This window comes from Colius striatus, chromosome 3, assembly GCF_028858725.1.
Source record: "Colius striatus isolate bColStr4 chromosome 3, bColStr4.1.hap1, whole genome shotgun sequence".
In the NCBI taxonomy this organism is placed as follows: Eukaryota; Metazoa; Chordata; class Aves; order Coliiformes; family Coliidae; genus Colius; species Colius striatus.
This window is the reverse complement of record NC_084761.1, coordinates 21,055,804-21,083,690: the sequence shown is the minus strand read 5'-3', so window position 1 is coordinate 21,083,690 and position 27,887 is coordinate 21,055,804. Positions and strand designations below refer to the sequence as shown.

Below are 27,887 nucleotides of genomic sequence, written 5' to 3'. Positions count from 1 at the left end.
TTTCAGGTTGTTTTTGTGACGCAGTGCATTTGGATGTTCTTCTCTGTTCAGTCCTGCCTTTTCAACAAATGTTTCTATGTGCTGTTCTGCAGGGAGACACTGGAAAGACAAATGAAAGAGCCACTGAAACTCCACGAAGAAACCACAAAGTTCCCACTGGAATCACTGATACACTCTTTGAGTCATGAGGAGTCTTTACCAAGCAGCAGTATGCCTAGTGTAGGCAAGTATTAAACAGATTTCAGAACAAGATTTGGGAGTAGATGGCTGTAAACATTGCAGGCTATTATAGGATTTAGAAGCATACCCAGAAGTTTGTGTTTCATATTTTAAGTTGAATCCTCTTCAGGCCCTGCATCTTGAACAGCTCTTGCTGACACAAGCCCAAGGGGAATGGAGAGCAGTTTTGCAGTGTTCTCTGAACACTGTGGCATTCCCTACCCTGTGTGCAACCTGAGAATTCGTTGGGTTTGTTGTCCTTAGAAAAGGCAATTCCTCAGTTTGGCAGCCGATTGAGAGGTGCTGAGAGGCACTAATGCCCACTTTGGGCAGATGACAGTTTGTTCTCATGTAACAACTCTTGTTTCAATACTTACATTTATCTGCCTTTCAGGTGCTGCTAGCCCATTTCTTGGCAACCAGAATGTTTTAGCTTCTTCCATTCTCAGTGCTGTGATCGAAAACTCAGCCTGTTCTGGTAATGGTAGCAGTGTCTTCTGTTCCAAATATGAAATACATACAGGTTCTGAGAAAAAACATGAGTGATGCAGGCAAAGAACCTTTGGAAGACATTCTGGAAGAATACTCACAGATAGGTAGAAATTTGCAGAAGAATAAGGATGAAGTGAGTAGCAAATTTGGGGCAGCTTCTTAAGTACAGATGAGCTTTTGTTGCTTCTGTCATTGCTGAGTGTTTAGACAGTTGTGCCAGCGCTATTTTGAGCAGCTACTTGCCTGTGTGAATTGTACTTGTCCATCATGATTCCCACATGCCATTTGACAAACAGAAATAGGCAATGGATAGCAATGTTGTTGGCACAATCCTTCTAACAGTGTTCCATGCATAGTCAGTCCACCACAGCATAGGGTGCCAAACTGATTCACTAAGAGATGTTTCTAAGTCTTTTTTTTTTTTTTTTAAAGAAGAAGAATCCCTATATTCATACTGATCTCAGACACTTTTCTCTCCTTTTTTTAGGTTATATTTCACTATTTGAGTTGAGTTAGCTTGGTTGCTTGTTTGTTTTTTTTTTTCCTACGTGTGCAACAGAAAATCAATTTAAGACTGATCATTGCTGTTTTGCAGACCAAACTGATGGAAGTGCAGTGGGAAAGAGATATACTTCAGGACACTAGGTATGAAGGGCAAGAGGGATGTGTTATGGAAAGTGTATATATGGGCTTTGAGATGTAGACCAGATCTCCTAAGTGAGAAATTTGCCCTCAGGAGTGAAGATGATGAAACTTTGGCACTTTGGTTTAGAAAAGGGCTTATTATGTAGTTGCAAAAAAACAGCAGTTTCTCAACATAAGTATTATACCTATTAGGATAAAAATCTGTGTTGTGAATCCTGCTCTCTGAATTATTTCTTTGGTTTCCAAATTCAGACAAAAGGAATCTCAGAGCCAAGAGAATGTAAAAATACAGCTAAAAAATACTATTAAAGAACTGGAAGCTGCCAACCAGCTGCAGGAGGAGATGCTTAGGGAGTCTGACAGCCAAACTGAGCATCTGAAAAAGATGATCCACAGCCATGAGAAAGTACTTGTGGAACTGCATGGCATCCTAATGGACTACAAAGACAGCACAGGCAAGAAACTCTATGAGCATGAGAATATTACTAGCCTACACATCCTCAACCTGAGCACAGTATTTGCTGACATCCTGCAAGATTTAGACTCAGAAGTGTCATACCTCAAAGAAAAGCTTGTCCTGGTATGTAAAGAAAATGTTACTTTTCCTTCCAATACTCCATGTTCTGATTTTTAGAAAAAAAAAATGATAACTCCATGAGCTCCCTTCTAAATTGGTCCAAGGAAATGGTTATGCCATAAAGAAGTACAGATGCTGCTTTGCAGTTAAGCTGACAGGTGCTGGTATGCCAGCCTTTTACACTGGCCCCAACTTGAGACTGGGTTTATTGCTGGTATTTAACCTCTATCTTGCACATTTTCACAGTTCAAGGTGGAAGCAAAAGAGGGGAAATTACACTTTGAAAATTGCTGTTCAAGCTGTTTTTTCTTTAGGGGTTACATTGCCATATGTTTACAATAGGTGGAAGAAGGACTTGAGTCATTGAAAAAAGATTCACAGACCCAAACCCAGCTTCTGCTTCAGCAATATCAAAATAGGTAAATGTTCTCCATTTATTAGTTCATAAAACATAAATGTACTTTTTTCACATGTTCCACAGATAATTCTTTGATGATGATGATGATGATGGTGAGGGAGTGGCTGGAGGCAGCAAACGATGTTTCTGAGCATTTAATAATTGTACCATTACAGATGTTTATTTGCTCTTGACTTTCTGCTGCTTTTTCTTCCCATGCTGACAACTTCCTGCTTTATTCACTTTTGTAAGTGTGATTAGTCACATAGGTGGTTTTCTAGAATTTGTTGGGAGACTAGTTCCACTTTTAACAGATCAAAAGTAATCTCTTTGCCAGTTATATGAACGTTCTCATAGTAATTTCACTAAGAGCTTTATCCTTCCTTGTTCAAGATGTTCTAGTTTGCCCAGCTATCCACCCACATTATACAGTAACCTGTCCAAAATAACAGGGCCAATGACTCAGTAGATAATATTTCATTTACAGTAGGACACCAAAATGATTGCATTTCCTACTACTGAAAAATATCATTACCTCTTCAGTGGAAAAATTACTATTTGCCAAGATGAAAATTATAACCAGTATTTTCTTTTTGAAACAGCATTGAGCAACTAATAACTGAGCGTGAACAGGAGGTGGCAGCACTAACCGCTTAAGTTATCAGTGTGATTTTATGTGAGAGAGAGCAAATGTAACCAGTCAGAAGGTGTAATTTTTATGTGAATGGGGACCAAAGCTGTAAGTTTCCATGATCCTACTGATTGCAGTGAAAACAGCCACAAATGTTACATGCTTCATGGTTCTTAGAGTTTCTAATTTCTCCACCTAAAACTTTTCATAGAGAACAAACAAGAAACCAAAATTCAGTGCACGCACATCAAGTTAGTCACCTGGAATCTACAGTTTCACAGCTGCATTCTGAGTTACAAGGAGCTAAGAGGATGTACGAAGACAAGGTGCGTCTGGATCTGTGTGTTAGCATTAGTGCAATGGAAGTGAGTGTGTGGATATCTGAAATGTTCCAGATACATAAGCTCTTTGATAATGGTAGGAAATAAGATACATTACCCTTAACTCTATCTGTGTTATTTTTGAGTTATCTTTAACACAAACTAGCTTTGAAAAACTTACTGAACACAATCATAGAATGGTAGGGGTCGGAAGGGACCTTTAGAGATCATCTAGTCCAACCCCCCCTGCAGGAGCAGGCTCACCTAGATAGGGTCACATAGGAACATGTCCAGGCAGGTCTTGAAGACCTCCAAGGAAGGAGACTCCACAGCTCCCCTGGGCAGCCTGTTCCACTAGTTTTGCCACAGCTAGTGAGAGCATATCATAAATTATGCCTTCTGGAAATACATTAAATGATTCTGCTCTATAAACTTTACTTGCACATGCAGGACAAGGACATTATTCCACCATGCCCTAGAGAATATCTCAGAAACAGTCAGTAAAAATATCTTCTTATTTAAGTTGTACTGCTCAGAAAAATTCTTTGGTAACTTTCTAAGTGCAAGGATGGGAAAACATAGAGAACACACTTGAAAAGAATTCAGGTGCGCAGAGATTGTAAGTTAAGAATCTTTAACGTGTACTGATATCAAGAGGCTTCTTATCAGCAAGTTATAACTGAAAAAAAATTAAAAACTGGGGCCTGGCCTGCACTCGTGTATTCAAACCATTTCTTAATCCCATTAGAAAACATTAGCCTTGACAAACTTTGTTTAACCACATTTCTTCCCAAAACCCAACTTTTTTCCAGGTAGTACAGCAGGGAATTACTGCAGACAAATGGAGGGAACTTACAGTCCCACCACAGAATCTCTGCCTTGTCACCAACTGCAGTATTTTATGTCCTGTTTCTGTATTGTGTGCACTGTGTCTTTCACTTACTTCACCTCTTTGGATGCCAGTTTTGTAAACAATGTGAATATCTTTAAATACTTTCTTGGTTTTGGTGAAGTATAATTCATGTTTTCTTTATGAACTGACCTGCAAAACAGTTGCTTTTCACTCCATCTAAAAATTAGTGGAGCCAATCTATGCAGAAGTGCTTGATGTATCCAAATCCATCTTAGCTTACAAGTAGGGAGGATTTAGGCATCCTTCTCCTACATACTACTGGAAACGGAAACTTAGGTCACAGGAGCACTGTGAAGTTTGGCAGGGCTGATAGTCTCTGATCCAAAAAGACCTGAGAATGGAATGGCAGGGATGTGCAGGGCAAGCCTGTGGGGCCAGGGTGTACGTGTACTTGCGCTTTCAAGCAGAGCAGGAGGGACAATGTGTTTTATCAATTCTGTAGGTTTCACTTTTATCCATTCTACCACCTGACATGTATCAAAACTTATACTAGTCAGTTCCAAAAGTGGTTTCTCACAGCATCATGACTGAACTGCAGAGAATTTGTAAATTAATCTCCATCGCTGTATTTGTTCCTCGATGAAGAGTCCAGTGTATAGTATGCTTTTCATGGTAGGTTTATTTACCTAAATTTTTTGATTTAAATCATGCAGTGCACAGCATAAGGTCATATATATAGCTATAACTGTAGTGTATACTCCTTAGGCATGTTACCTTTCATGTTTACATTATAGCAGATGTAAAATTGGAAACTGGGAATCAATTTAAGGCTATTTTTTACAGTTTGCCAACACCAGAAAATGTTTGGTTTGTGTGTCTGTAGAAGAATATACTGCTTGGTGCAATAAAAATATCTTTTGACTAGGAAGTGTAATACACTGGAGCACTAAGATAGACTTTAGTGGCAGACAAGTTGACAGTTGGAGATCACATGATCTCATGCTGTTATGTGGAGCCATGCCTGGGAAGGTGTGAGAGAGAATCTAAATAAAGCTTTTACAACTGTGTATCTTTTAAAACTGGTATTTCTCTGCAGCTTCTCTGGTTGTAAAACACTTTGGCAATTAAAATTTTCAAGGGAGTAAGTGAAAACCAAAGCCATTGTAAGTTGTTGATACCAGGTAGTTTCAGCAGTCAGAAAATCTGGTACTTAACTTGGGTATAAAAGTAAATACCTAAGTGTTCAGTTTGTGTATGTTTATGTTATTAGTTTTATCTAAAAAGCATTGTAGAGTGGTCCGTCATGTCACACAGTGCCAGCAGTTGCATCCTTTCAGAGAAAGTGACTACCATTGGAGCAAAACATGTTTGCCTTCTTAATGTATCTCCAGTGAGGGAATAAATATATCTCTCTGCCTTAGCTCTATAAAACGTACTGTTAAGCCTACGTACATCTGAAGAATTTTATTGTATCACTAAACACAAAGTGATTAGGGCTGAATATTTACTTGGGACCCATTTCTCCCTGAGTTAACTTAATTGTACAGGAAAGGCCTTGCATGAGGATGGCTCCTTCTGTCATTGTCTGCAAAAGCCTGATGGATAACGCCGTGCACAGTTGTTGAATTCTGTAGAGGATGTACTTCAGGATTGGATTTTCTGTGGAAATAGGGAGTTGTTGTGTAAGGAGGGTTTCAGGGAGAAATAATGTAGGATTTGCTGAGGTTCCTCCATCGTGGAGGGCTCCACAGGATGAGAGAAACCTCTTTCAAAAGGGACCTCTGGCAACTATAGGAAGAAAAGGCTCTGATAATGTCTTTCTGCTACTTAAGCATTGGAGCTCTAGGATTGCTGATTTTAACACACTTTGGGAAAGAAAAAATTCAGAACTTTTCTTGACAACATCCTCTAATATCATCCTGATGTTCCCAGCCCCATTTTGGGGAAAAGGTTTTGGGACTAGCACTGGAGAGCAGAAAAGGAAGAGATTATTGCTTTTGTCACAAGCTGAAGGAACATTTTTAAGGAAGTAGAGAGGAAATATCCAGGTTCTGGTGTTAGTCAAAAGAGAAACTGCAGATCTTAAGTGTTAATCAGAAGACCATTGTAGGAGATTTCATGTATTTTCACATTGAATGGTTCCATATAAGTTGCATTTGATTTATACTAATGTTATATTGCCGTTTCTAACTTGTAATACTGCAAATCATCAAGGAGCTTGAACTTTTTTTTCTAAAGTAACTCTTTTCCCATTCTATTCAGTGTTTATGGTGTAGACAAAGAATTTTTGAAGAGCTATGGATTAGGGTGGAAGCCAGGTCATTCTCAGGAATCTCAGTTAACTCTGCAGTGAAATTGATCTTGGTCACTAAAAGAAGTCAACATGATTCTGAATACACTTACGGACTAACTCTGCTGAGCCAAAAGATGATATATGGACTTCTTTCAAGGAAAACCTAGAAGAAAAGTAGAAATCTGATGTATGATTTAAAATAGAATACAGTAAGATAATTCCTAATGAATATTTGTCTTTATTCTAGGTCAAAGATCTTGAGAAGCAGCTGCACTTAGCTCATTCTGAGATAGCAGAAGCTCAGACAGGCCAGGATCAATGCAGCCAAGAATCTGGAAATCTCAGTGACCGGATTCATCAGTTGTTGGTATAGTATTGAAAAAAAATCTTGCTTTCTGAAAGACTTTCTTTACTGCTGCTGTCAGGATTGCACTTTATTTGTTTCCAAAGTGCAGCAGCACCCTTGTAATTATTTGAGGATTATTTTTTATCATAAATTTGAATGAGCTGTGAAAAAAAATTCCCAAATGCCCTTGCCTTTAGCAATGCAGGACATTCAGAATTAAGGATTAACTTTGTCATAAATTCAAAATCCTTGAATCCTCTGTAAACCATATTACAGATGCTGAGTCATCTTTGCTTTTACCTCACAGTTTAAATCCATCTGTTAACAAACTTTGATCCCTTAACACATATTTTGCAAGACATATCTGAGATTTTCCTAACAGCATTAAACATTCCTTTGTGATTGATTGAGAATACTCACACACTGAATATACATTATAAAAAAATGTGCTACATAAGATTAGTTTCATCCCAGATGACTTGCTATACTACAAATAGCCTTGCTTTTCTTCCTACGTAAGATTATCCCTTAATGACAGAGTTTTGGGATATTGATTTGTGTGGTTTTATTAAGTTTGTTTGTCCAGTTAGTGCCACAGTGCTTCTGAAGAAAATGTTAAAATTATTTCATTCAATGTATAGGTGTTCTCCTATCCAATAATATGGTGGTGTAAATATTTCCTACAGATTGTACATAGCTATAGAGGAGACTGGAGTCAGAATAATCACTGCATAATTGCAGGCTAGGAATCTAATTTTAGGATTCCTTTTGTTTCTGTGGCTTCATCTCATGTTTTCATTCTGCCATTCTCTGAGCTTCCTGCTTAATTCTCTGCTTCAACAATATGCACATAGTTAACAACAGGAAAAGTTATGACTGGTATAAATGTCTATTGGTAATTAAGTTTGGACACATTTTAAGTTTGTAATTTTTTAAATTGTGGTGCTGAAATGTGTATGTCAGTATTTAAATATTCTTTACATTTTAAATTATCATTTATAATTACAATTATGTACTGTTAGGATTATGTCTGAGGTGGAAAAGATTTAAGCTCTGGAGAACAAGTGAGAAATTACTTCATGAAGTGAAACAAGCAATGAACAATTCTTACTATTGGTAAAGAAAGTATTTATCAAGATCCACCTTCCTTGGCATGTAATGCAGTGCTTTGTTGTTTTTCATTTTGTAGCTTATACTGATTTTGGCATAGATATAAAGGACATGAAAGTCTTCAGCACTGAGATGTTACCTGCTTTAAAATAATTATAGCAGTGCTATATGAAGTTGAAAGTTACTACTTGGTTGTAGGAGGTGTTAGTTTAGCAAATATTTCTGTCTTATCTGAAGTGTAAATCAATGCAGTAGTTCCTATTCAGATATGTAATTGTGTAATTGAATGTTGCTAATGTTAAGAGAAAGAACAAAAAATCCTAGATGTGATTCAAGGGGGGAAATTGATTTCTTTTAGACTCAACTTCACAAAAAAGAGATAGAACTAAGTCTCAAAAAAGAGCAGAATAAGCGATTTTGGGACCGGAACACAGACAACATCATCACCATTGACCATCTAAGGAGAGAACTAGACAACAAAAACATGCAATTGCAGCGCATGGAAAACACGGTGAAGGAAACAAGGACTGAGGGTTGCAGGCAAATGGAGCACCAGGTTGGTAAGCAACTGCAGTGTGATAGAGCTCAGAATAGGTGTGCTGACTCAGAATAGGAGCTGTGCTTCAGACAGGAGTACTCTGACTCTGGTGACCAGGGTTGGGAGGCCTCGTGACAAAATTTTCCTTCCAAAGATGCAGATACATGACAGTCAGAATTTGCATTTCTTTTCTATTAATCTGACCTGTCCAGTCTTCATTTGTTTTTAATGACAAAGAATTAGAAGCACTATTATTCGTTTTTATTTTTGATATACAAGCCTTAGGAGAAATGAATGTTCTGCTGGAAGTGTGTTTGGTTTTGACTGTAAACCTCCAAAATACCATTTTGTAAATATCCAGAACATTTGATACTGCTGGGTATAAAAGAGCTATTGAAGATTGTATTTTCAATGGTGAGCATTTCTATCAAAATAATGGGTAAATTAAAGGCCTTTGCAATGCCTCACTTTATGTAGTGCTTATGAGAACACAATGAAATTTGTGTTTATAACCCTAAGCTGAATGCAGTGCTATGTCAGAAAGATTTACTTCTGGCAAAGTAGATTCATAGACTCTGACTTGTAGCACCTTCCCCTTTTTTCAGGAATTCAGCCCCTCAAAACTGAGCTGCAATTAGGTAATCCACTTTGCTTTATGAGTAAAGATCAAGTTAATTCCTTTATTTTCCAACCAACTACAAGTTTGTGCTACTTCACACATGGTTCTACATTTTCTCAATCCATTTAAAATCCTCCCACCCGGAAGTTTGTTCTTCTCTTCTTTCTGTTTTGTACTATTAACAGCTCCTGGGTCAAGGTGCTTTGTGCTTTAAATGGTGCACATTGCTCCCTGTAGGAATAAAATTGGTAATAGATTATTCAATTTATACTTTTTTCCCTCCATCTTACAGTCCAGTGAGTTGAGTTACACTTAGACATCTTTAGACACAACTGCTCTAAATTTTGCACTGACATTACCTGTTTATTCATTTTTATATCAATTTAACATTTTTCTCTTTCTATGATTAAAAATTCTATATTCTAAGCAATACTTCATTTATTAAAATGGAGAAAGAGAAAGGAAAACCATAAGTAGCATGCAGTTACTATAGACCAGAACTCAGGTGTTTAAGATGAACTGTAGAAAACCAGAGATGTGACATGAAATTCTAAAGGCAGAAATTAACATTTCACTTGGTTCTTATATTACTGTTATTCAGATGGCTGCAGTTAAGGAAAAAAATGAAAGCATTGGAAGAATCTCCACTTTGACTGCCCAACTCAAGGCAACCAAGGAAATGCTCCATAAAGTTAAAGAAGATCTTACAGCCAAACAGATTGATTTGGAGACTCTTGAGAAAACAGTGTCAAATCTGATGGCCTGCCTGCAAGAGAAAGACGGTGCCCTTGGAGTTACCAACAAGGAAATCAAGAAGCTACATTCACAGCTTGGCAGTGGGATGCAGGAGCTCCAGCATTTAAAGAATGGAGAAGGCCATTTTCACGATGTACAGTCACAATGTGAAACACTGAAACTGCAGGTGCTGGAGAAGGAAAGAATTACTGAGACCTTCCAAAAGCAAATTGATAACCTGACCCAGATTGTAGGACAGCACAGTCGAACTGCTGGAACAATGGAAGTTGAGAAATCTCAGCTTATAAAGGAAATGAATGATTGGAAATTCAAAGTAGAACAACTTAAGGTGTGTAAATGATGCTGGATTTATGTCTCTGTAAAACAGTAAGTACTTTCTCTTTTAAGTTTGTGTCTTAATGTGCTAATGCTGTGGTTTTAAAACAGGTCAGGTAATGCACCTTGAATCCTAACAGCACTGAAAAGAGTTAGTGAGCAGAGATGAATAATATTACCACATTACCACCAAAAATGAATAATTCACTGGGGAAAAGCAATTGCCAAAAGGCTTGTGAGAGCTAGAATATAACACGCTGACCTCTGCAATACAATTGTCTTCACCAGAAACAGAATTAGAAATACAAAGTGTTACTGAGACATAACATACAGTGAACACTCAGAATTCCAAAGTGAGGACACTGTAAGTGGTTATTTCTCAGGCAGGAATGACAGGGTATGGTAGTCTTACAGAGGTCAGCACCTTCAGAAAAAAATCACTCCAGATCAGGAATTTCGTCGTGTTCTGTGAAAAGACAGTTGAGTATTAGGAGTGAATATGGAGGGTCTACTACAAAAGAGTGGAAATAATTGTCATATCATACACTTTGTAAGATTAAACATGCTGTAAAGTCATCAGATCAATTCCTGTTGTACCATTTTTGATTGGATTAGCAATTTTCACAAAAGTAATTTGCTTCTTTTACCCTGTTTTTCTTTCTTGCCCCAAAGTGTGCTCTGACAAATGAGTTATCAAGTGATTGTATCTGCACATCTTTGTCATGATTGTATATCATTATGTATGTTACATGTAGTTACTATTGTTTTTTAATTAAGTAGGTTGCAAAGGATGAGAAAGAAGTCAGACTACATGAAATGAAGGCCAGATTGAGTGGACTGGAACTGGAAAAGGTTAAACTAGTTAACATATGCACTGAGAGGCTCCCTGCACTTAATGATATGAAACTGGAAAAAGACCAGCTAATGAATGAGCTCCAAGCCAGTCGGAGTGAGCTAGCTGGCCTTGCAGGTAGGCAGCCTCAACTTAACTTAGCTCTGATAGCTGCTAAATAGGGCTGATGTTAAAAATAAAAGAGCAGCTCTTTTGCTGAATCCAAATAGGGCTGCTGGCACAGCTGAAGCGTCCCTGCCAGCACGGGATGGTCAGATTGCTTTGGAGACCTATGTCGTGGTTTGGGATTCTGGCATAGAAAGATAGGAATGCAGTCTTTCTGGCAGTCTCTCACTACCCTGAGCAAAAATACCTGAACTGCCTGATTCTGGAGACCAAAGAAGCAGTTCTGGTAGATCACAGAACAGAAACTTGGCCACTATTTCCTCAGTGATATTTAAGAGCACTAGTGGATCCATTTAAACACCTGTGGTCAAATTACTGTGGAACTTTGTTTCTGTTTCATTGCAGTTTTGCTACAATGTTATTTAAAAATACCTTCTATCTCTGCTGTTTTCACAACTAGTATGTGGGGAAGCTGATCAAGATAACATTTTTTTTAAATTGCAAAATTAGGGGCTGGACCCAAGGCAACCACCAAAATTCAGGGCAATCCTCTGTTAAATCTGCCCTGCAACCAGCCAAATGATGCTGTTCACATGCTTCGTTCTCTACACACTCCTTACTTTATTCATAAAGTAGTCATTGGAAACATTTATTTCTTTGCAACTCAGTTGTACTTCTAAAGTCAATAAATTTTATAATGAGATTTGTGACTTTACAGAGATCTGCCTTAGGTTTGTATAGTACCGTCAGGGTGAACGAGGTTTTGGAAAGGCTTATCCAAGTGAACAACCATAGGGGAATTAGGGCCAGGCTGTTGATAGAGTCTACAGAGTTGGCTGGCTTGTAGCAGTATGGATGCCACAAGAGGAGTTGAAGAGGGATACAAGAAACAGAGCTGAGAAGCAGTGTTGCAGGGAAATGCTTGACATTTTAGATCAGTTCAGACCTAAGTCCAATTGTAAGTGTGGCTGGAGAGAAAAATAGCCAGGGTAAAATGCTATATCTCACTTTCACTTTCTTAACGCTCACTTCACTTTTGCAGTATGCAGCTGTGTATAGCAGCAGGAACTGAGAAATGTGGATTTAGATGGCTTTCTTGAACTATTGCTTTGGTGAGCAATCAAGAAACACATTTCTTTCTGGTGAAACTGAAGCTTTTGCTGACATGCAGGACTAATAGCTACTAGTTGTGCATTTGTTAGCAGTGGATGTTATTTGCTTTATCTCTAACTATCTGCATATCTAAAACTTCTTTAAAGAGAGTGGGCAACAGATCAGTAATTTTAGTCTGGAATAATGATAATTTTTGTCACTATAATTTCAATTTTACTCTCACCAGAGGGATTTGGAGATTTGAAGAGGAATTACCGGGACAAAATCAAGGAGATGGAAAATACTGCAAACAGACTGAAAATGCAGCTGAAATCTGCCGAAGCTGAAGTGGAACAGACCAGGACTGCTCTAAAAACTATGGAGGGATATGATGGCAATGGTAATCATGGATGTAACTTCCCAAAAATGATGTATGTTTGTCTTTAACAAGAGGATTTTTGTAAGTATTGATCCCTGAATAGTTGCTGTAATAATATTCCAGGTATTCTGTGAAATAAATAAACATTGCAGTGAATAACATGGGGGTTTTTTTACCATTTACTACATACTGTACAACTTAAGCCATGAGTTGAGTTTACTCAAATGATCTTTATGCCTATTTCCAGGGAATGCTGTCTCCTTGTCTTGTGTGTCTGATGAGTCTGGTGCCACTACCTTGGACAAAACTTCAACTGATTCCAATGGGTGGTTTAACTATGGGATCCTGGTTCAACTCACTTATTGTAATATATTGCTGAAAACTGATTTCCAGTGGCTTTTGTCAAAACTGAGAATGCAAAGTCAATTTTGTTCATTGAGAATTATCTTGTCTTTTACAGCTATGAAAGTTGCAGTGGGAATGCAGAAGCAGATCACAGCCAAGAGAGGACAGATTGATGCATTACAGAGCAAGATTAAATTATTGGAAGAAGCAATGACACAGGCAGCTAAGGTTGTAAGATATCCATGGAAAAGTATTTAACTGTATTTAGGGAAAAAGAAACCTTTGGAGAAATGCATGGCCAAAAGCATTTAGCCCAAGAAAGACCAAAGAGAGTTTTACTCTTAAAGACACCTTCCAAGTCCTCTCACTTGTCTGTTTCAGGAAATGTCTTCACTACATAAATTAGCCTTCAGAGTAAAGACAGGTTTTCATTTATATTTGCTCTCCATGAAGGAATAGTACTAGTTTCAATGAGAATCAGGCTCTTACATACCAATTATTTTTAAAATACTTTGCAGTTCTGCTTGGAAACTTGATATGTCAAATTTCTGTGACAAAGAAATCATTCAGTTAGCAATAGCTGGAGTTTGTTATCATTTATATCTGTTCACTATAACCTGTCCTCCATTTTCACCGTTTTTGGATCCTGTGGATCCTGAAGTTTAAAATTCCTGTTTCAAAATGGATCTAAAATCTGAGATTTTGTTTCATTGAGACCAGTTTAGCTGGAGTTTTCTTTATAAGACCTGTCTTATTGTTGCAAAACCTCATATTTCTGCAAGATGCAGTAGCTAAGCTTTTGAAAGGTTAATTCAGATCTTTCAAAGAGAAAAAAAAATGCAGTAAATGAAAATGTGTCCTATGAGACCTGATCTAGGTGGACCTGCTTTATTAGGGGGCTTGACTAGATGATCTCTAAAGGTCCTTTCCAACCCTACCATTCTGTGATTCTGTGAACATGTATAATATAGGTAGTTTGAATTTTTTTTACTTGTACTTTGTTTTTCTCATCTTAAATTCAGGAGAAGCATTGCCTCAGAGAAGAAAATATTAAACTAAGTCAAGAATTGAGCTACATTACAGCAGAAAATACCAAGATTACTGGAGAACTGGAGATCCTGAGATCACAAGGCAAACATCTGAAAGAAAAAATATCTAAGATGGAGATAGCCCTTGATAAGGTAATTTAAGGTAGCTTTCAGTTCAGAGAGACTTCTAGGTGCTTTCCTCTACAGCTGGGAAGAGAAGCATCCTGACCTCTTGCTGAGGTGGTATTTAGTATGTCCATGTACATGTATTGTAATATACTTATCTGAAGAGACACCTATAGTTAAGGCTGTCTTCTGGTTTTTTAATGCTGAAAGGCACCTATTATCATTAAGAGAGTTCTTGATTTACTCTTTAATAGTTCAGGGAAATACAAACTGCAAGACATTTAAGGCAGATTGACTTTCCAAACCGCAGATTGACCTTCCACTGGCTTGGCAACTCTCCTTTCTCTGGTGAGAGTGACTTATTCAACATAGCAGGGGCTCCATTGGACTAAGTGTTGGCACACACTGACTCAATACACTTGTTCTGGCCTGTTCTGGTGGCCTTAGTCAGCTAGCTGTGGGTCCCTGAGGAGGAGGGAAATTTATAAGAACATCGTGTTGTTGTATATGCCTTTTTTCATTTGAAGTTTCTGTTGCTCACATACCTGACTCTTAAAGCTAGATTATACATTTTGGTCAGACTGAAACATAGATCCCAGGTACCCTACACGTATACTGCTGCTTGTCCAGAAGGAAGAATCCTTTTCAATTACTCTGAAGTCTAGTTCTTCAGGAGGTAAATTTCCATGTAAGGTGTTGTTCTCAAATCACTTTATTACTTTAGAGAAATAATTAAAAGTAAATGTGATACCTCCACCCAAATGTGACATTTCTTACTTTAAATGCTTGGCACTGGAAACTTGAATTTCTTTGTAGTATATGTCATTGTTCACACTTTTAGTCAGCTGTCAGAGACAAGATGAAGGCAGGTACTCACTGAAAACTAGCACTAACAGTTCTTGGACATTAGTAAAGATTGTACAGTTTCATCTGAATGGAGTGAGAGGGTTGAGTGCAGGGCTACCAAGATGACCAAAGGACTGTAACATCTTTCCTATGAGGAAAGGCTGTGGGACCTGGGGTTTTTTAGCCTAAGGAAGAGAAGACTAAGGGCAAATCTCATTAGCACTTACAAGTATTTAAAAAATGTTTGACAAGAAGATGGGGTGGCACTTTTTCCTGTTGTCTGCAGTGACAGGACAAGGGGTAATGGGCATAAGCTGGAATACAAAAAGTTTCACTTAAACTTAAGGAAAAGCTTTTTTACTGTGAGGGTGAGGGAGCCCTGGCACAGGCTGCCCAGGGAGTGTGTGGAGTCTCCTTCTCTTGAGGTTTTCAAAACCCACCTGGACACATTCCTGTGTGACCCGGTCTAGGTGGACCTGCTTGAGCAAGGGGGTTGGACTAAATTATCTCTAGAGGTCCCTTCCAACCCCACCATTCTGTGATTCTCTAATACACAAAACTAATTTATGTCTCTTTTATCCTCTCTAACAGGCATCCATGCAATTTGCAGAATGTCAGTGCATAATCCAGCATCAGGAACAAGAAGCGATGCGCTTCAGACTGCAACATACTTTAGATGTAAAAGTAAGTACATTACTGAGAAGCATGAGTATAAAGTTAAGATTCATTTACTTTGTGTCCTGACTTTAGGTTAATCCTGTTTATTGCAAAGTACTCTAAAAAGTTTGTGTTCTGAAAAGCTCTTATGCATAGAATACCTCATTACTGGATGAGTCATGTCCATAACCTCAGTTACTTTGAAGTGCTATATGCAGGAAAAGAGCTACAAGAATATTGGATCATATACTTCAGCTGCTAAGCTTTGATTTCAGTGACACAACCCTAGGCAAATAAAAGCTAGGATTTTTCATGGCATTATTATTAAAAATTAATTAGAGAGACAAGATCTGTAAGAATGACTTTTACTAGTGTGTTAGAGGCAGAAAGTATAAACAAGGTTTTGGGCACCTACATCCTTCTTCAGGCCTGAAATACAACCAACAACTTTAAAGCTGTATATAGGCTGGAAACAAGGGCTCTGAGTTTAATTTGATTGTGCTAATTAGTTAGGCAGCACTAAAAAAAAATCCTTTTTAAGAAGCAAAGAGAAGTGTTACCAAGGGGAAAGGAGAAATGGACAAGAGGCATCTGGGACAGAAAAGGTAGACATGCAATTGGCATCTCTCAAGCTGTATAGCATTAGGGAAACATAGGGTACAGGAAAAGTTAGGCAGTAATGTAAAGCCAGTATCTCTGTTAGAGAGCCCAATATTTTTGTTGCCCAACAGATTTAGTCCAAGCTCTACTATTTAATTTAATAGAGAATATTATTCCTTTGCCTTATTTATAACCATAGACTATTAAGGCTGTGATGAAACTGCTGCTATAAATGAATGATACACTTGGAACAGCAGTTTTGTCAAAATAAATGACATAATGTCATAATAAATGATCATAAATTTCCTAGTTGCTAGTTTTGAGTAAGAAAAAAAATGTTACATTCAGAGTACAGGTCTACATAAGTGATACAAAAAGTACTTCATATGAACAACAGCAAAGGTGAGGAATCTTATATTCCAGTGAAATAAATTCTCACCCAAGTAGGGAAAAAGTGGTACAAGAATTATGGGACAATTTAATTTTATGGTGGCCTTGAGATGTCCTCCACTTCAGTGGTTCCAGAGCATACATTAAAGCTCTGAAAGTAAACAAAACTGTCACTCTTGTACTCAGTTCAGTCACTAAAAGAAATATGTCTGAGTACACCTAATAAATACTAGGAAGTGTTTTGAGAATAAAGTGATGCATATTGTAAAACATCTGACTGAAAGAGGTGCCGTATTGCAGAGGGGCTGCTTCCTCTAACTGTTTGGCTTAGTTATGCTTGCATATTCTGCTTGGCTACTGTTTTTCCACAGGAGCTGCAGAGCCCAGGCTACTCATCAGCTTCTGCTTCAAGCAAGCTGCAGCACATAGTGCCTCTTTCCCATCTGCACTCTGCTCTCCTGCCACCTTCTCTGAACTTGGCCAGCTGTACCACTCATGTGAGTACCTGCCTCAAAATGGGAAACTGCACAGAAAACAGTGATGTTCCAAAGAGTAAAGATAACATGGAATTTCTAAATGGAATTGCATCTGGTAGGAGTGTCCAAGAGTGAATTCTTAATATCAAAGATGGAGTGATTTCCTGTATCTTCTCATATACTATGACTTTTCAGATTTTTTGTTTGTTTTGATTATGAAATGTATGTAAAAACCAACTGGACAATAACAGTTTATCTTATGTCTTACACTGATATCATTTATGAACTATTCAAATTTAAGGTGCTGATCTATAAGCAGTTTGTTTTTCACTTTTTTCCTAGTACTTTACTTGCTGTAAACCACTTGTACTTGTCAGTGAAAATAGGCTTGTATGTAGTTCCTGATAAATTTCATCATCTGATTGATCTGTAGTAGCTTTTAATACTTAAATCTTTTTCCAAGTTGGCCTTCATTCATTTTGACCAATTTTATTCTTAAAGGCACATGATTGTTCTTCCTTCCTTTTGCTTTTGTACATCTACATTTAGATTTAAATTCAATGCTAGTGTCATTTTAATTTTTCTTTACCGAAAACATAAACTCAAATCTTTCTTTAAAATTTGTTTTTGGTATTTTCTGTGTAGATTTTGCATAGTTCTCCAAAAGAGACCTGATTAATCTCCCACAGCAGTCAGCAGAGGTCTTTTCATTTATTTTTACCTCAGAATCTGTAGGAGACTACAACTTAGTCTCCTAGCAGATATATCTCAGATGCATTTTCTGGTTTACTTTCTGATGTGGTGACAAGCATTTACATCAAAGAACAAAGAATAGTGAATGCTGTGAAATCCCTGCAGCATCAGGTGCTCCCATTCTCTTTTTTTGAGTTAATTTATTCTTCTGAGGATAAAGAAAGAAGAAGGACCAATTTTTCATCTAGTACCATGATGAGGACTTAAGAGGTTGTAGTAGAACTTGATTCTAGGTCTACTTGAATCTTCATGGTTCCTGCATGACAAGTTATTGTACAGAATGAAGCAGCTCCAGTGCTTGAGACAGACTTTATCTGCTCAGTAGCCTGGTTTCTCAGACAGAATGTGGGAAAGGATTTGGTCTGACTCCATGTCATATTGACCTGTATTTATTCCCCACATAACCTCTGCTGAAACTAATGTGTTCCTGTTGGAAATGATATTTTTTTCCAATGAAATCATGATAGCAAATTGTTTTTAGGCAGTTCCATCCACAGATGAAGCACAGGTCAGTGAGAGCAGTGCTATGAATATGTCAAGTGCTGAGTAGTCTGAAAAATCCAGTTCTTCAGAGAAAGGATTATTTGAACCAGGCTTTTGCCTCAAGTCTTGGTCAAGAAAATGAGAATAATATTGCACTCAAAAGTATGGCTGTGACAGTGAAGGGGTTTGTATTTGCAGATATTGTTACAGAATCTGCAGTTGTTACAGAAATAAGTGGCTAGAAAGATATACTAGTGTATCTGTCCTCAGAGCTGTGTTTGTGTACTGTACATACCTGGGATCACAGGTTAAAAAAGAGAAAACAAGTGTCCCACAAGCAAAGGTTATTGGTTCTGAGTACCAAAGAAAGTAATGGTTGTATTGGGGGGTGGAGCTTTCCAAATTAAAGGTGTACATTAATGTTTTTTACCTTGAAACAGTAGCTGTAACCTTTTCATAACATTTATTCAATACACAGATGTTAACTGTGTTCTGCCTCAGTCGTGATTATTTGCTTTACACATGTCTGTCAGATAACTTTCCAGTTATGAGTGCAATCATATTCAGAGAGTATTTTGACAGTCTTCAAGTTACCATAATCTAGTCTCCAACACTTATTAACTAGAGTTACAAAAATCTGCCCTATTTCTGGTGAGACAGGAGTAGAGGGGGGAAAAACATGTGACTTTGGATGAGTATAGGTAAGAATTGGAGAAGAGGATGCCTCTATAAATACTTTGTATCTGAATTATTTTATTTCAGATGCATTCCAAGCTGGGCATTTTGAATGAAGAACCACTGCAGGATCTGAAGAGGATTCTTCAAGAATTAAGAAGCTCAGACAACAACATTCCCTCTGTCAATCTTGGCAAGGATGACAGCAGTGTTGCGAGAAAATCACCACTAACAACCATGAGGAATACAGTGTAAGAGTAATACATTCTTGTTTCTGTTGTGTGCTGTGTATTCGTACTGCCTAAAACTACAATCTGGCTATCCATGTGCTTCAGGAGCAGTATAGAATGCCTTTTTGCAAGAGTGTTGGGTTTATGATTATGCTTGAGATAATCTTAAATCTTCCGAAGCTTCTGTTGTTTGCCAGGTTCCTCAGATGCTTTAGGTGGTAAGGAAATAGAAGGTGACTATTCCATTTGTCTTTATTGTTTGGTTTTTGGCATTTCTGCTTCATTTTCATTTATAATTCCTTTTTTTGTCTTATGTAAATATCCCTTCTCTCGTTATTGAATCAAGCAATTGGTTTTTTACCAAGCACATTACAGTAACAGTGGTACATAAAGTTGAAAAATCAATACAACACAAATTCTGATGTTTCTAATCCAGAACATAAGGATATTTCCTAAGGGAAAATACAACTTGTGGACTTCAATTGGGATCAGATTTTGTTTACATGATACTTCTCACACAATACATACTGGTGGAACAGAATCATATCAGTCCAAATATCCTATGTATTCTGGGGTTTTCTGCTTTTTCCATGTTTTTATTGAACAGAAGATCTGCCCGTTATCAACATGCAAATTTTTGACAGCCTAAATACAGAAGCTTCTGTTTCACAACCAAGAAAAGGATTCATGCACATAAGTTGGTCTGTCTGTCTGATTTTTCAAGTAGTAAATGTGCTACCTCTTCCTACCTTGACTTTGCCTATCATAGAGTTCTGTGGAGGCACGACAATCAAGAGTGTCCTTTGCCAGCCTGCACTATATGATTGTTGCCTATGTTCTCTATTTATTGTGGCAGTGGGACAAACTGTTCTTTCCTACATATGATTGCAAACTTTAATGGTTCAGGCCATGTGGATTTTATGAGAATTTTTCTCTTTTGCAACAGTCTTCATGTGCAGAGCTGAATCCTCCTCTCAATATAAAGCTGCGTGTCAAAGTACATGATTATGTCAGTGCTGTTGGTAGTTCTAGTTTTGATGTTGTCTTTCTACATCCTTCTACACAGAGATGATGCAAGTAGTGGGTGCTCTGCTGTCTTCAGCCTACAGTCAGATCCTTGTAAGAGGTAAGAAATCACCTGTCTGAAAAGGTCATGGACAACACAGATAGAGAAGTTAATTGAGTGAATATGGTAGGATGATACAAGCAGTATTTTGAGAAATAAAAAGAGAGTTGTACAAAATGGATTTAAAAATTGAGATGAGGATAACTGTTCATATTCTAGTAAACACTAGAAGCTCCTTGAAGAACAAAATTGTAACATAACTCAATGAAGTATTGATGTAGATTAATTGAGGTAGAATAATTAGTAATAATAAGATTAATTGACCAGGTTTGTGAAGCTCATGATTCTACATACCACAGAACTGGTGTTAAATGAGGATTACCAAAAGGCGTTCATCACCTTGGCATTTTCTGCAAAGAAAAATGTGGTAATCCATGGGACATGACTGAAGTCCATAGAAGTTAACAAATTTCCTTTTAAATGGATAATTTATTAATTAAATAGAAGACCTTTACCAAAAGGTATGTAAGTGGTATACGAAAGCTGAAACAAGATGGTTCTAGGTAGCTTCAGGACAGCTAAGACTTTTGTTGGTTTTCTTCCATGAAAACTGAGATGAAGTTCGGAGTGTTTTTTTCTGGTGTTCCCAGTGCCTTAGTTAAAAGTTGTGCTGTATCCAGAGTTACCATATGAGAACAGAAGATGATAAATAGCAAGTGTTATAAAATCTTGCTTTCTTTTTCTTTCTGTCTGTTCCAAAGCTGAGATTGTCACGCAAACCCTGACATAGAGCAAGAAGGTTTTGTATGGTAGAGCAAGAAGGTTTTGTGTGTTTCAAACATGCTTAGCAGGGCAGGATTCTGTGGAATAGCAGAGCTGCTGGTGGAAGTGGAGCATTTCTACAAAAGGTCAACATTAAATTAATGAAGTTTTTACTTCCCTGGAGTACTTCCAATTATCTCTCAATGTTCATACTTAAAATGAGTCTATCTGGTTTTTGGAAATTAATAATTATTCATTTTCATTCTCTCATCAAATCCCACTGATTTTACAGTGCCCAAGAAAACACTTGGGTCCAAACCTGGAAAAGGCAAGAGTTTATGTTATGGCAATCATAATGATGCTGTTAGATGAAATATGGGCTAAAAAGCACCTCATAACTGGAAGCTGGTTGGAAGAAACTGAATAGATGCACTGTTGTGTGAGTAAGCAGGAGGAAGATTGCAATGGCATGAATTGTCTGAAAGTAGAAGTTTTTTGTCTTTTTTCCATGTGTATGGCTACCTGGTAAATCTAGTCCTTTATTTCCCAAAGACATCCATTACTTCAGTAATTTAAAATACACTCTAAGTCTAATAGATGTCTTTTACTGAAGTTGCAAAACAATTTTACAATGCCTTTTCTCCACTATTAGAATGTGGCTGCCATTGCACTCTGCTTAAGTAGCAATATTACTGGTGTGGCTTTTGCCATGGTTTTGACAGTGATACTTTCTTCAGTGCAAGGAGGCTACAGCAGGGAGACTCTGCTACTGAAGGCACCATGGAAAAGGATACTTTGGGATAATGAGAAATGTTTTCACTTAGCTGAGTAATTTTCTTCATAAGGTACTCAATTGAGATTTGGCTTCTAAGGCTTTTTGAAATACAGAATCAGTCCTGAACTTGTGTTGTTTTATTCATAATGCTAAAAGCTTCCTGGGAATTACAAAACAGAGCTGTGATGTTACTTTCATCCTTCTCAGCAAGAGCTCTGGAATTTATTTACATTGTTTGCTTTTATTTTATGTGTATAAGATCTGGAGATTACATATGAGAGCTTCACATTCTGACTGGGAAGGCTGTCTAGCTTTGCCAGAACTTAGCATAATGCTTCCAGAATGCAAGTTTTACCATCATTTTCCTTTCAGGGAGCCTTCATACCTACATACTGCAGGCCCTCAGTCCCAAGGCCTCACTCTGCCCTTCACATTCCTTGGTAAGTGTTCATTATCTGCACTTGAGGACGAATTGGCCATATTGATATTAAACTGGAACATTACAAAAAGTATTGTCCAAATATAGCCTGTTTTCTTAGGTCATTTACTCAGATACCTTGTAGCAGTTGCGATTGCAAAGTCTCTATTGCACTTATTACAAATTGTTGCAAAATTACATCTTATTATTACATCTTGTTACAAAAAAAATTACTACATCTTGTTGCAAATCAGGTCCACAGAGGCTGCTACTAGCATGCCTAAAATTGATATCTTCCATAATAATTTTTCATGAATAGTGATAGTCTTTTGTAATTTTCATGGATAATATTGTCAAATTTTTGTTGCCTAAGTTTAGGTTCTTGAAATCTCTATTCAGATATCTAAATATAGAAATGCTTTTGAGTGGAATCAGACCATTGCAAATTCTGATAATGTCTTTAAAAAACTGAGCAGTCAGTACCTTTTAAAATGTGACATGAGTTTAGTAACCATAACAGAAGTATAAGGACATGGCTTTCAGCTTCAGGGCTTGAAGATACTAGGCTTAGCCTCCTTCTGTTTTCTTGCCTATAGATTATCCATTTTGTAAATTTTCTGGGAAAATTGCCTGCAAGTGCTGATATATTTATTTTTTCTCTATTAGTGTTTAGGCCACTATGCTTCAGAGATAGGCTAGAACTCCTCCGTCTGTCCTGAGGAGTAACTACTGTGGGTCTTCTTATATTTCTGAGAAATCTGAAGAAAATCTCCTATGTAATTACTGCCAGCCTTGTAACAAACTTACTGCAACATCCAGGGATTTTTTCCTAGCTTCCAAAATAGCTACAAGTAGTGGTTTTTTTACACAGAAGACTTGAGAAGTAGTTGAATAAGGGAAATTTGTTAGAAATGTCCCAAATTATTTTCAGGATGTCTCAGGTGGGGTGTTCAGAGTAAGGAAACAGACTACAAGAAGAAAAAGAGAACTGAAGTGAATGGTCCTCTCATGAGTCGCATGAAACCTCTTTGTTTTACACAGATACTGTGTGGCATACATATGAAAGTATGTTACATAATCTGTTGGTTGCATATTTCTTGTATATCTTGTCCCTATTCCTTACAACTCTCTCTATACCAGGAATCAAAAGCTTATCAATCAGTTATTGGAAAGGAGGGAAATGGTAGACCTACATAAGCAATGTTATTTTTTCTGTTTCTTATACCTAATAATGAAATCCAAATCAGCAGTAACATAAAGTCTTGGGTTGTTACCAGCCATGCTACTCCTATCAGGCTGTTTTAGAAGCAAATTGGAAGTGAGTAGCAAGCAGAAAAAAGCAGGCTTTACTTTCTCCTAGGCATGTTTACTGGCCATTCTTCACATGATTATCACTTTCACAGAAACAGGCATGTTTTTCAAAGAGGTTGTAGTCACCTGCTGCCTTGACTACTACTAATAAGGAATGGAAAGGATGAGAGTGCAATGAAGGAAACCCAACCCCATAACTGTTCCAGAAGTAATGTCAAAGCTGATATGAGAGTTTCTTTTCAGATGTGTGCTCACTGTTCTTCGCCTGGATTTCTCCTAGGAGGTGCATCCATCTTCTCACCAGCTCCTTATACATCCTCCCCCAAGAAAGTCTTTTGTGAGGAGAGATATAGAGCAAAGTCTCCAGTACACTTGCTGTTAACTGCTCTACCTGATGACCTTGCAGCTGGCACCAGTGCCTCACCAGAGCACAGACTCTCTGGAAGGAAGGTTGGCTCTCCAGAGTGTGCAGCCACAGGCTCCCAGATAGGTAAGTCCAGTCCTGTTTACTGATCCAAAGAGCTTGGCTGAGTCTTTTCCCAGTCAGTACACTGAGTTGCAAACTATAGGTTAAATTCAGCCATTCAGCAACTCTGTAGGAACCACTGGAGTCCCACCATCATCCACTGGAGCAGTCTTTTACTGTTTGTGATTGTGGTACCTGTACTTCATACTGCATTTAATTTTTCTGTACCTTTGCAACATGTTGTTTACAGAATCCATCCACATTACTGAACATAAACACTAGCCATTCTCAAATGTACAGGGCTGACACAAGATTGATATTCCATTTGTGGTTCCTGCAAGGGCAACTACATCATGTAAATTTATTGTAACAAGATTTGCTGATGGTTCATTTTAAAGCATGGCTTTGGTCGTTCTGGCCCACTTACCTGAAGTGACGTGTTCTTGCTTACATCAACTACCTTCACCCTGTTACAGTTCAGGTAGTAGGGTTTTTTTCAACTATAAATGAATCACAAGTCAATTGTATACAAAGAGAAGATAAATTCCATACACTACTAAATCTAAGAACTGGTAAATTGCTTTTTTTCAGATACTTAGACTATAGGGATGCTTAAAATCAATATTTGAGGTAACAGGCAACACAGTCACCTAATACTAATACGTGTAACTGATGTTATTGTTCCTGTACACACGTACAAAAGTTCTGAAGTTTGCTGAAAATATTGTTGCAAGGCTGTGTTCATGTAGCTCTTAAGTGATTAAAGATAAGCCTTCCTGCACCACAAAATATGGGTGAGGATGATGAACATTTTCAAGGTAGTCTATTAAGTGCTTGCCAGTGAGCCAGGCTGTCAGGACTGCTTTATTCAAATGGCAGAAAGACCCCAAAGTGAGTAGACAGACTAGGAAAAATAGGCAAGAAATTAAATTTTAAAATAGCACTTATTGAACACTGTTTCTCTGTTTTGCAAGTCTGAAAACATCATTTCTCTTAGATGGCGCACAAGCACTGCAGGTGGGAGTGTAATAGAGATGCTGCACACCTACCTCTAGTTCTGGTCCTTGCAAAAACCATAGCTCCTAGGGAGCTCAACAGAACTAAGATTTCCTGCTCCTCAGGTGGCATTTTTTATGTGGTTCAACCTAACTTTAACATGTTTATATTGTGTGGTTATTTTATTAACGAAGGCTTGTTCTCAGTAACTTTATCTTTTGCATTTTAGAAACACCAGGATCTTCTCTGTATGTAGAGTGGTATCCAAAACATCTGGGCTGAGCAGTCAGCCCAATCAGAACAATAACATTGCTCATTGACCTTTGCTTCCCCAGATGCCTGGTTGTGTGAAGATGAAATACATTTGTTAGCTAATCTGTATTTTTAAAGCACGTTAAACAACCAAGAAAGCCTGTCAGCAGAGCATAAATGTGCATGGCATTTCCCCATCAAAGTGCTAAATTAGTTATATGAGTGATCTCCTGTGGCCTACATGCAGACTTCTGTACCTGTATACCAACACAACCATCTCTGCAATGAGCCTCAGTCCTGGATTGCACCCATTTTTGGAAACACATGTGTTTTGTGGTGTGGCTGTCTCTGCAGTTGGACATAAACTCAAAATAGTTTCCATGTAGACCACAGGAGATCTAGCAGGTCCCAACTGTAACCTTCAGTCAATCGCTCAGTTCAAAGGGAAAGATAAGTGGCATCACTCTTGTTGCATTTTGGGGTTTTCTGGTTTATTTGTTAATCTGGCCAGGCAGTTATCTCCATCTCTGGCTCTTTTTAAAAATTTTATTTGGGAATTGATCACAGAATCACAGAATCATTACAGTTGGAAAAGACCTTTAAGATCATCAAGTCCAACCACTAACCTCACACTGCCTGGCCCATTACTAAACTAAACCATATCCCTCAGCACCTCATCTATGACTGTTACAAAAATTAAGCAGTCCAAATTCTAGTCAGAAGAGGGTCCAAGGTGGGAGACTGTAGTTATCCATGAAGTACTGGTGTAACTATGTCAATCTGTACGTATTCCTGACAGACTGCACAATGCCTCTTGAATTCTGCACTGATCTGGATCTTCAAAGACTTGGAATTTCTGGTTTTATTCCTGATTTTAGCTAGTTGCATCTTTCAGTATCTTAGTTTTCGACCTGTAAAATGCAATTAACACTACACAACAAGCTTTCTCTTGTACAATCCTTGCAGTTTTACTAAGTGGGACTTAGAAGTTGTGGGCATAAATACTATTTTGGTAACATAAAACATTTTTCCTCAAATGGGGAAATTTATAGGCAAAATACATAAACACAACTAAGTATAAATTTCTGTTAATAACCTTCTCAGTCCCTTGCTGCTGGAAGTTTTACTGTTTGAAATTTTATTTAAGAACTTTATTTTAGACAGAATGTTTAAATAATTTATAGTGACTTTTTTTTTTTTAATCTGTGATAACAGATTGATGATTAATTTTCCCAGTAGATTCTCAGCCCATGGAAAGTAGTGAGAATACACCTAGAAGACTACAGAACAAAATGGATAGCCTGGAAAACCTGGTGGAATCATTACAGATAAAAAACCAAGATGCCAGAATTTACTAAAACTACTCCTTTTTATTTAAAGTACTCAACAGTCTCCAGAAACTGTCCTTGTTACCTGCCAAAGCACCATCTGTGTTTTTGCATGAGGTCAGTTCAGATGTGCCTGTTCTACTGGCAGTACCTGCATCTACGTTATCTTGCTGCTAGGAGAGCAATTAGATTAACTCCACAATGCACTGTGGCTCAGCTGCTTACCTCTAATAAGCTTCAAGATCCTTAACATTTCAAATATGGCAGCTGGTCAAGAGTGCCCTTGTGCTGTCCTATCCAATTAAATGATTTTTTTAACAAGCTGGAAACTGAAAGATACTCTGTGATAGACTCCAAAAATAGAGTTTCCCAGCAGTGGCCTCAGAAACATACCCTTTCCTACTCAACTATTTTTAATCAAAGTCGACCGCAGTGGTGATGGAGAAATTTTCAGGTTCTGTTCTTGCTCCCTTTGAAGTCACTGGTAAAATGCACATGAACTCCTGTGATAGCAGGTACCAAGTGAGATGGAATTTCTTTCTCTGCCCTTTTTCCTAGTGGAAAATCCAGTTGCTTTGCCTTTGCCCCTTTAGGTTTTGCTGCATAGATTTAGGAAATTATTTTTCCCCACATCATAATGTATCATAATGTATCATCATGTATCATCATGTATCATAATGTGTCAGGGACATACAATGACTTGATTTAGGTAAAATTAATCAAATTATTTAAAGCACAAGGTGTTGTCATTTTTATTCTTTGCCATCCATTAACATCTTCAGTTTGCTTGTTTTCTATATCCACATAAAAATAACTATTCAGCTATAATCTATTAAGTTACTACGTAAAGGAGGCAGGGGGGAGTCCTTTATGTACACATTAAATAAATCCATTATCATGAGCATTGGAGCAAAGGTATTAACCTCACACTATTCCATAAGAGAGATTCTGAAATCCAATAGTATTTCGCCACTACTCCAGCATTTGGTGCTTTGGCTTCACCAAACAGATGAGATGGTGCTGTTTGTAAGTAGGTTTATCTTTTCTGTTAAGGCCTTGCCTATAACGAGTTGGAAACTGAAGCTGCATTTATAAGGACTTCATAAGTACAGTGTTACACGTGAGAGGATGTTCCAAAGCTTTGGGTGTCTGCACCTGACGCCTCACTCTTTTTAACATAAGGTGATGTTCAGATAATCTGTTCTTACTGCTATTTTCAGATGTGTCATCAATGATCAGAACTGAGGAAACAAAGACAGAGAAGGCAAAGGAAGAGGAGAAGCTATCAAAGTGAAGATGCCGTATATATTAGTGATTGCTTTCACATATGTACGTTGTGTTTAAAATATGGTATATTTTTAAGA

At 37.7% G+C, this 27,887-nt stretch overlaps 1 protein-coding gene across 1 annotated transcript; it reads left to right on the top strand.

Annotated features, from left to right (window-relative positions):
- Positions 1 to 651: 651 nt before the first annotated feature.
- CCDC158 (coiled-coil domain containing 158) lies at positions 652 to 27,887 on the top strand. The gene is given in 20 exon segments (XM_061993413.1): positions 652 to 844; positions 1,307 to 1,356; positions 1,609 to 1,936; positions 2,276 to 2,352; positions 2,933 to 2,994; positions 3,139 to 3,287; positions 6,675 to 6,794; positions 8,242 to 8,439; positions 9,642 to 10,124; positions 10,892 to 11,081; positions 12,409 to 12,561; positions 13,001 to 13,113; positions 13,908 to 14,066; positions 15,477 to 15,569; positions 16,904 to 17,029; positions 19,007 to 19,170; positions 20,216 to 20,275; positions 22,125 to 22,192; positions 23,762 to 23,971; positions 27,744 to 27,887. Coding segments are annotated over 20 exon segments (3,021 nt in total). The 5' UTR covers positions 652 to 700; the 3' UTR covers positions 27,818 to 27,887.